General features: G+C 25.6%; 1 protein-coding gene across 1 annotated transcript; it reads right to left on the reverse strand.

The window, feature by feature from the left end:
- Positions 1-357: 357 nt before the first annotated feature.
- On the reverse strand, positions 358-6,108 carry LOC101501068 (indole-3-acetate O-methyltransferase 1). Its single transcript, XM_004500056.4, has 4 exons — positions 5,816-6,108; positions 4,535-4,951; positions 2,476-2,754; positions 358-943 (listed from the first exon to the last, which is right to left on the reverse strand). Exons 1-4 carry the CDS (start codon positions 5,918-5,920, stop codon positions 587-589), a joined length of 1,158 nt encoding a protein of 385 aa, XP_004500113.1. The 5' UTR covers positions 5,921-6,108; the 3' UTR covers positions 358-586.
- Positions 6,109-9,905: the final 3,797 nt, after the last annotated feature.

Raw genomic sequence — 9,905 nt, forward strand, 5'->3', positions numbered from 1 at the left:
TTTGTTAAGTACAGAAGACAAAATTCTATTCATGCAAATTTAACAAAATATAGACATATAAACACTATGATGATAAACTGTGAAGAAAGAAAGAAATTTCTTAGCTCTCTTTCTTTCTAATCCAAGAGGATATTAGTCAAAAAGCACTAATGTATAGAAAGTAATAAGGTCAACAATAACTTCATATGAGTGAGAAAAATAGAGGATAAAAATAACATATAAATTTTTTTTTTTATATCTCTTTCATGTGTCTTTGATTGATTTTCCATATCGATCTACCTCCGTACAGTCGGGATATTCTTACATTTACCCATTCAAGACATCAATGGTCATTCGATCAAAATCACATGATCCAAATTCAAGATAAAAAATTTAACTTATATTATATATATAAATTAAAATCGACCTTTTAAAGATAGACACCAAATACATAAACGTGAGATTTTCTAACTACAAGAAAACCGAATTCTTCTTTCTATCCACCAAAAGTGTAAAATAACACACAAAAGAAAAAGAAAGAAACAAAAAAAAAGAGAACCAATAAAGCACTTTTCTTTCAAAGGTTCTTCTTTTTCTCTGGCTCACCTCATTGAACTAAAGAAAGCGATGCAACAATGTGAAAGAATTGAAGCTTCTCCAACAACTCTTTTCCATGATTTGTGGCTCTTTTTTCCACTCTAAGAAAAAGTTCTTCACTAAGCTTATCACCAATATGAGCATCAACAAGAACACCAGACACACTTCTACAACTGTTGGCTAAAGCCTTTCCTACTTCACTTGCATCATCTGGTTGGTTCACAACAAGAGGGCTTCCTCCTTTGAAAACTTCAAGTTTGTTTATTGAAAATGAACCATCAGCTTCAACAACTTCCTTGAAGTCTTGTAGGCTTGGTGCATACACTGGAATGTTGAAACTGTCTCTTTTTTCATTGCTAATTAAGCCCTGTTTATGATTTAATTCATAAACCATACACATAACAGTTAGATAAAGTTTATATGACTTAATTGGTTGGACAACTTTTAAGGAGAGAATTGACTATTCAAACACAAGTTTGAAACAATGTACTTATCACCTCACACTAAGTTTACACTTTTAGTGAAAGATGATTTTTGACTAATAAAAGTGACTAAATGTGTGTTTGGTTTTTAGTGTTTATTCAAATTGAGATTGACATAAAGTGATTTTCATTTGATTGTTTTGGCTTTGAAAAAAAGTTTGAACCTAAATAGTGTATACTTTTTATACAAAACACGTTAAATTTGATAAAATTACATTGATAATGTGATTTTGTTGAAATTATAAAATATAAATTATATTCTTTCAAAATTATAATATATCTCAATTCATATTTAGTGTAGATTTTTCAACAAAGTGCAAAAAACTACTTTTTGTCACTTTTACTAATTCGAAACATAGTCAAAAACAAAATTGATTTTTAGTAATATCAACTAAACATCTATATTTTTTTCTAAAATCACGTTCGATAGAAATAAAATCATTTCTAGTGATACTTAGAGTAAAACCAAACACATATTTACATTAGACATAGACATATGTTATGAAATACAAAATAATATGACTCATATTATGATGTTATTATAATTGTACTCTCTTAATTACACTATATTGGATGCCTAACATGTTATGATATACATTACTTTAGTTCAGTTCAAAGACAACTTTTGGGCCCTTAGCCTACAAAATTCCAAATCATTAGAAGCAAATGGATCAGAAAAGAAGAGAAAACATTCTTTTTTGTCTTGTTTTTAAGACATGATGATGATTTTTTGTTCAAAACATCCAAAAACCTAATTGTTGGTTAATATTAGTGTCTGGCAGCCAGCCAGCATTTCATTATTATTTCTTTTGTCATGATGTAGCAATAGCATGATAAATATAGATGGCTAGATCAAATTTGTGGTGGTCATCAAATGGCTAGGATTAACTTGTTTAAATCATAGCAATTGAAGTGAAAAATAAAGTGCAAGTAATCATTTTAGTTCCTAAGGTTTAGTTTGGAGGTAGATTTTGAAGAAAAAAGAAAAATTCACTTTCTTTTAAAAAATTCTCAAATAGACTCTAAATGCGTGAGAACTTATTACATTATAATTGTTATATGTATTAAAATTATAAATATATTTTTATTTTTTATTAGTAATTTTATCAACTAAATTAACCAATTAAAAGTATATTTGATAATCAAATTAATTAAAATAAAATATATTTAAAAATATTGATTAAAGAAAAACATTTTAAAATTTGTTTGATTTACGGATGTTTCACACATTTAAGAGTAATATAACTCTTTACTCGAAAAATTAATAAGACACCTAAAACAATGTATCATTTATGTTTTTATCCAAAGTTCTTTTTGGTCTGCCAATAACAAACATAAAAATGCAGTTGAGGTGTGCACTATTTAACACACAAGCACTCATAAAAATGTTTTTTTTTTTAACATTGATAATAATTACCTCTTGGACAAGATCATCCCAAGCATCCTGAAAATGGGTCCCAAAGAGGAGACCAGCCCCACCTTGGTCTGTGGGGTCCACAGAAGTTCTGCCTAAACAAACCAAGAACATGATTGACCCTTTACTTTTCATCTCTACTGACCTTGAGCTAAGGAACCCTGCCAAGTCAGTTTGGAATTGTTTCTTGTATGCATTTGCAGTTATGTCACTTGCACCATGGATAAATACCCTTCCTTTGTTGTATGCAATTGATCTCTTTTCCTCTACAGATTCTGGTACCTGAAATTATGCCTCCCTAGTCAAAGGAACATTTTTTACTCAAATTCAACATATGTCTTTCCTTTTTGACTTTTAGTTTTGGTGGTAATTCAATATTTTATGGCCATATATTAACATAAATAAAGGTATAAATATGATTTTATTTTACATAATTATTGTGTTTTCTTAGTCTTCATAAATATTTTTGTATCAACTTAGTCTCTGCAAATATAAAAATTATTATTTTTAACTGTTATTGTTATATATTATTTAATAAAATTATGTCACGTTGTTTAACAATTCGTTTGACAAAACTAAAAATAAAAACATTTAAATTTATAAGGATAAAATATAAATAAAATAATTAACTTACAGAAATTAAAACTACTAGATATTATAATTGCATAAACTAAAATTATATTTAAACTATAAATAAATAATCCACAATGTTGTTTTTATTTATAGAATTTTGATAACTTTATCCTTAAATTGTCTCCGTGATATCTTATATACAATTGTGAAGATCGATGCTCTAAAAATTTTGAGCGCATTTCAAGTTAAATCTATCAAAATGATACATTTCTATAAGAAAAAGGTCTAAAACTTGAATCTGTAATCATAAGCTTAAAGAGCTCAGAATATATGATGTTGAGTGAGTGCTTAATTACTATGCATATATTAATTAAAAAATCGTCCAAATACGTGTCACTATGACCCTAAATTAAGTAAGGTCCTTTTTTCAACTAATCTAGAGACTTTGGATTAGTTGCATAACTTTTGACCATAGTTTATGATTTAGGCTTCAAACTAATGCATCATATATCTAGAAAATTTGTAAATATATTATTGGGAAATACTTTTTGGCATTTTGTGGAGGAAATTATTATTCCATAATAAAATATAAATTAAAAAATTAAAAAAATTAAGGTATTTAACTTAATTTTAAATTAAATATATTAATGTTTTAAATTATTTTATTTTAGAGTAAATAATTGATAGAGGCTACACATATTCTATGAAAGGTGGGGTAGGGGTGACCATAAGAAAGTCATAAACGGAAGAAAATGGTGAAAAGTTCATAGAAAACTACTTAATCCTTATTGACCAAAAGTTTTCAAGAAATGTATGATACCTCGAAGTTGAAATTCAATCAAAAGTTTTGTAAAAGATAGAAAGTCATGGCATGATTTGAAAATGTTGTTCTTGAAAAGTATTTAAAACGAAAACTAACCATAACTATATACTAATATAATAAAATTAAATTACAAGAAATATAGATTTTTTTTATATGAGAGAATATTAATAGTTAACATACTCTCTTGGTTATTTATACGTACCAAAGAAATCAATAAATTTATTTATATTTTGATAAAATTATTTGTCATGATTAACCTTGATTTATTATTTAATTCTATTTATTTCTCTCTTTGTAATTAATACTTAAGGTATGAGAAGTAGGAATATTTTTTTTACAAAATAAAAATAAATGAGGTATATACTAGGGGGAAGGGGAGATGTTATAGTAGCTGAAAAAGAATCATGAACTTCCTATTTATAACTCAACTAGTCTAAAAATCCTTTATATTTTATGACTAATATCTTAAATTATTAGTTTGTTGTGTTTTAACATATTTGTATGTTCATATATACAAATTAGTATTATTTATAAGTAGTGTGGTCATGTACTTTTTTCCTCAAATAAAAAATTTGCAAGATATTCAAATAAATACACTTTAAAAAAAAAGAAAAAAGAAAGAGATAATGATATATTATATAACAAAAATTGATATATTATTATTACCTGAGACAACCAATGCAAAGAAAATGCTGAGTGAAAAACATCAACGGACCTAGCCGGAAAAAGTCTCCGGTAGAAAGAGCCGGGGACACCGGCGGCGAAGTAAGAACGGTGGTTATCAGCAGCAAGACACTCTTCCATACTAACACCATAATTGGCCAATGGAGGAAGGAGTTGAAAAAGGGTATTAAAGTCATTACTTGGAAGGTCAGAGAAGAAAGCAGAGAATTCAGGTGGATTCAATCCTAATGCTTCATAACGTTTCATTATGTGTTTTATTATCACATCAACAACATTTATTGTGTTACTTCCACATGAACATCCCAAATCCACTACAACAAATGGAATTTTTGGTGCATCAACCTCAATTCCATCTAGTGCTTCTTTTAGAAGATGAAACATGGACTTTGCATGTATGGCCTACAAAAATTATACTCCTTTCATTAATCAATTTGTCTTCTTTTCGTATATTTAACATTAATTCTATTAATGTCATTATAAAAAAAAAGCATATATTAGTATTGTAGCAACTCAGACCCTTACAAGTTCATTCTCACTACCAATTGAGTTGTTGACTCAATTGATAGTGAAAATGAATGAATGACTCGTTATCTAGGGGATGAAAAAATCGTGATTAAGAGTGTCGTATTTTAATTATATGAAGTTTAAGTATATATGTTCATATAAATTCAAATTTTAATTATATGATTTTCTCACTTAATTTTGTGTTTACTATCTCTTAGTAGATAATAAATAAGAAATAAGTGGAATACCATTAAAGTTTGTTAACATTTACCAAAAAAATAAATTTATTTTGTGAAATTATTTTTTAAATAAATTTATTTTAATTTGTTAATAAAAAGAAGTAAGACTTTTGAAGTGATAATCAATCACCGTTGTAATAAAGAGAAGATGAAATGTTAATCAGAATTATCAAATTAAATAAATTAATCACCGTTGTAATAAATTAATTTTTTTTTAGCAACATCATTATTTATAAATAAAAAAAAAACAGATGACTATTCACTTTCAAGTGTCTCTTATGTTTTTGTTAACAAATTAAATTTACAAAAAAATTTAGAAAATAAAAATTCAAAATGTTTTTACAAAATAAATTAGAGTATATATTTTGTTTCTAATTTTGATCACCCGTTTTATCTCAATAACTTGTAGTGGTCTTCTATTTTTGATTGAAAAATGAGTTTATTTTTGTCTGTAAATGGAAAGAGACAAGGGGAATGGGGAAGATGAAGTATTAAGAATCAAATGAAAAGAAGAGGGTACCTGTGCTTGTGAATTGTTGGCATAGCTAGCTTCTCCTTTGCCACCTTTCATGCTAAGCAACCTTTCTAGTTCCATATTGGAGGACACTACAACATTATCTCCCATGACTCAATGTGATGTGATGAAGTGAACTAACTAGAAACTAAATGGAGGAAGAGGGTGTGTGTATACCAAAAAACAAATAGATACTTGTGGGGTTTTCAAGGTCTCTATGATAGCTAAAATGAGAGCCAAGAGAGTTATATATATAGACAAAAGGAGGAGAATAGTATATAATCAATTATGTTGGCTACTATATTCTATAGGCCCCTCCCTTTGATACAAAGGGGAATTAATTATGTAGCAAGAAGCCAAAGCAACAATTATTATGCATTAACATTAATCCAAAAGGAGTAAACATTTTTTTATTTAAATTTAAGCAGTAAAATTCATATATAATGTATGAAATATTAGCGAATTCAAACTCGTATAAAGTATTGTAAATTTAAACTCGTATCTTCTTTATATATCTCCATTGATCTTAATATTGTATTTACATAAGGTAAAATAGTTAAATCTAAGTATTAGAGAAGAGGAAGAAAAAAAATAAAGCATATAAAAATAATGAAGTAAAAGCAAGCATCATTGTGCATTAACATTAATGCAAAAAGGTGAAATGAAGTATAAGAAAATATAACACATAAAAGTTTAGAATAAATTTATGGGCCTCACATGGAAAAGGGGAAGGCCCAAGATTGGCGCCGGATTTTGATTTGAACAGCCACCGAACAAGTTCTGCGATTTGCTGCGGTTGAATTAACCTGTTCTCACTTTTACCACACTTAAAAGTGAAAAGTAAATTAATATAAATCACTTTTGTCTTTGTGTGTGCTTTGCACCACTTCCCTTCAGTTATTAAGCTTTTCTCAATTTATTTTAATGTTAGGAGGTATTAGGTCTATGATTTTAATTGATATGAATGAATCTAATTATTTCTACATAGTCAATTAATTACTCTAAATTGTTATGTTATTAATGTTTTTTCAAATATAACAATTTTTGTTATATTTCATCAACAAAAATATACTTGTGTTATTGATGGATTAAGTAACTTTTATACATCAATAATATATATACATTTTGTTGTTTTCATGGATTAGAAGTCACACGTTGAATATATAAAGTGTTCAAAACGGTATTTTAACTCTTCTACCTAATCGACTAATTTTTTTGTGAAAATTATTCATATACATAAATGTTATCTAGGTTCGATGAAGATACTCTTTTAAATACTGAAAGGTGAGTAAATTTATCAAAAATGAAAAGGGCAACTATTAGACTAATGCCGATAAAGCAATCATAAGTCCATACAAATGTTAATTAAAATCTTTTAAGTCTTATAAACTAGTTTTTTGGATTGAACTTTTTTTATGACTTAAGTCCTAAGACTATAAAATCACAACCATTCAATTTAATCATTGCAAAGTTATACACTTCAATTGTCTATTAAGCATAGGTACCTCTAAAATGATGAATGATTCATACAAGATACTTACCCAATCCTGATACTCGTAGATACTTTATTTTTATTATTACTTTATTACAAGTAAAATCGATAATTTTTTTATATATTTGAGTTCACTTGTTTGTGTAATCAATACAGTTTATGATATTTTAATTTTTTTATTGTGATTTTATATTGTGAATTAAATAATTTAACTTTTTTAATTAAATTATATTAAAAAATAATATTTTTTATTAACATATACATTTTTATTTATATAAAAAAATATTATATCTCGTATTCATACCAGGACTCGATAATGATACTATATCCGAATCTATGATCACAACTAATAATACTATTAAGTTATATCAAAATAATAGATTCTATTCAAAATGTATGTATAGTCCAAAGATTATTATTAGGATAAATAGCATCAACAGTCTCTTAACTTAATTTCAGTTAACGTTTTAGTCATTTATCTTTTTTTTCTCGATTTGATCATTTATTTTAATTTTAAGTGACAATTTGATCTTTTATGTTTTAAAATGTCAACAATGTAATCTTTTTTTTTTACAACAATTCAAAAAAGTTATCAAAATTTTCAAACAAAATCCATAAAATTAATTATCATATTCGATATAATGCAAATTTCATCAAATTCATAGCTTATCTTTAAATAAACTCATATTTTTATTCTTTATTTGATGTATTTGATGTTGTTGAAGATGAAAATATGAGTTTATTTGAATATTTGAGTTATGCATTTGATGAAATTTGCATTATATTGAAGATGGTTATTAATTTTATAGATTTTGTTTGAAAATTTTAATCATTTTTTGTAAAAAATAAAAAAAGAAAACATTGTTGATATTTTAAAACCTAAAAGATCACATTATCACTTAAAATTAAAATAAATAATCAAATCAGAAGAAAAAAAAAAAAACTAAAACGTTAACTGAAATTAAATTAAGAGATCGCGAGTGTTGTTTAGCCTTATTATTAATAATACAATTTCTTTAGCTGAAAAAGTTTTATGAAATTAAAATTGTTTAAATTCAAATCTAAAATCAACAATACTATAAAATAAATCCAACCAATTGGTCATTAAGAATAAAATGTTATAATTAATTGATTACAAAATTTTAATAAATGATTTATCAACTCAAAAATCTCGAAGATTACATTAATCGGTAATTATATGGATTGTACTTCAAAGAACATAATGCAAAGACTTTCTTATTTTTTTCTTCTATTTTTATCTTATTTTTATTAATCTTCTCTATTTTAGAATATATGTGAATCATGGTGTTTTTGTACTTTTCATAACAGTTAGATTATATTAATTGCATCTCAACTCTAGCATTTTTATTTGATAGAACGATTTCCACATTGATTACTTCCTCTCTCCTTAAATTTAAAATCACATTGTCTAAATCATGAGAATTAAAAGAAATTGATAATAATAATAAATTTATTAACTATTGTTATTTTATCAACAAAACAGATTAATTTATATTTGTAGAATGTATCTAATATTTGTTATGTATTACAGAAAAGATGTAATATACTTTTTTATGTTTAAAATATAAACAAAAATAGTATTTAAAAAAGTTAATATATATTTTATAACAAATACATCATATTTTTAAATATTTTTTATTTATATTCTATTTTTGATAAAGTGATTAAAAGTGTATCTATAATTAAAAAAATAATTTAAAATTTGAAGAGAAAAAATCCTATATAAAGAAGAAAATATTACAGAGACACTAAACTAAAAATTATTTTGAAGCTATCCAAAAAATGATATGTTGTGGGTCCTAACAATAATTTTGCTTAGGATGATTATCAATGTGCTGGATACAAATAATAATGTAGTCTAATTCAATAAAAATCTAATAAGTAGTGATCATTCAAAGTAATAAATCATTCATGGTTAAGATCGACTCTTAGAGTGTGCAACTACACAAACCCTCAATTCGGTTTGTGACGGCGGCAGCACCGGTCACTAACGATTAACTATATTGTTTCCGTGAATTGCATTTGAATTGCGAATGATGAATTAATGTTTATTATTTATTTTATAAGTATCAATATTTGAAAACTAAAATGATGTAAATTTGTATAGATTGTTTGTCTCAAAAGTAAAATTTGTGATTTGAAATATGGTTCTGGAGAAACTTTTACATATGAATTTGATTGAAATATGAATATAGTTTAATTTTATATAAAAAAATATTCATGTTCAAAAATAATTATGATTTGTGTGGTTTGATATATGCTTGTGATGAATTCCAACCTGACAAGACAGATATGTTAATAGATATGATAACTAATATAGATATTGTAGTATATATTGATATAATTTTGATTTCTATAATCGGTGTCTTTTATGTGTAAAATTGTGGTTGTTGTGTTATTGTTAACAAAATATATATTGAGTCTAATATGTGACATTATTTGTACATATTTTTTTATTACATAAATTAACCTAACCAAATAGCACATATCGTGTAGATTGATATTGTACGGCATTCGTGCATATCATCATGTATATTGATATCTGTATAAAGAATAAAATTTATTTTATTAATTTTTTAATTA

The sequence above is a fragment of the Cicer arietinum genome, chromosome 5 (genome assembly GCF_000331145.2).
Source record: "Cicer arietinum cultivar CDC Frontier isolate Library 1 chromosome 5, Cicar.CDCFrontier_v2.0, whole genome shotgun sequence".
Taxonomy (NCBI): domain Eukaryota; kingdom Viridiplantae; phylum Streptophyta; class Magnoliopsida; order Fabales; family Fabaceae; genus Cicer; species Cicer arietinum.

Excerpts from the sequence above, each read along its gene's own strand:
- LOC101501068 (XM_004500056.4), bottom strand. The coding sequence starts at position 5,920 with ATGGGAGATAATGTTGTAGTGTCCTCCAATATGGAACTAGAAAGGTTG. Across the intron at positions 2,755-4,534 it reads CTTTGCATTGGTTGTCTCAG|GTACCAGAATCTGTAGAGGA; the intron begins GTAATAATAATA and ends GCATAATTTCAG. Across the intron at positions 944-2,475 it reads GGGATGATCTTGTCCAAGAG|GGCTTAATTAGCAATGAAAA; the intron begins GTAATTATTATC and ends AATCATAAACAG.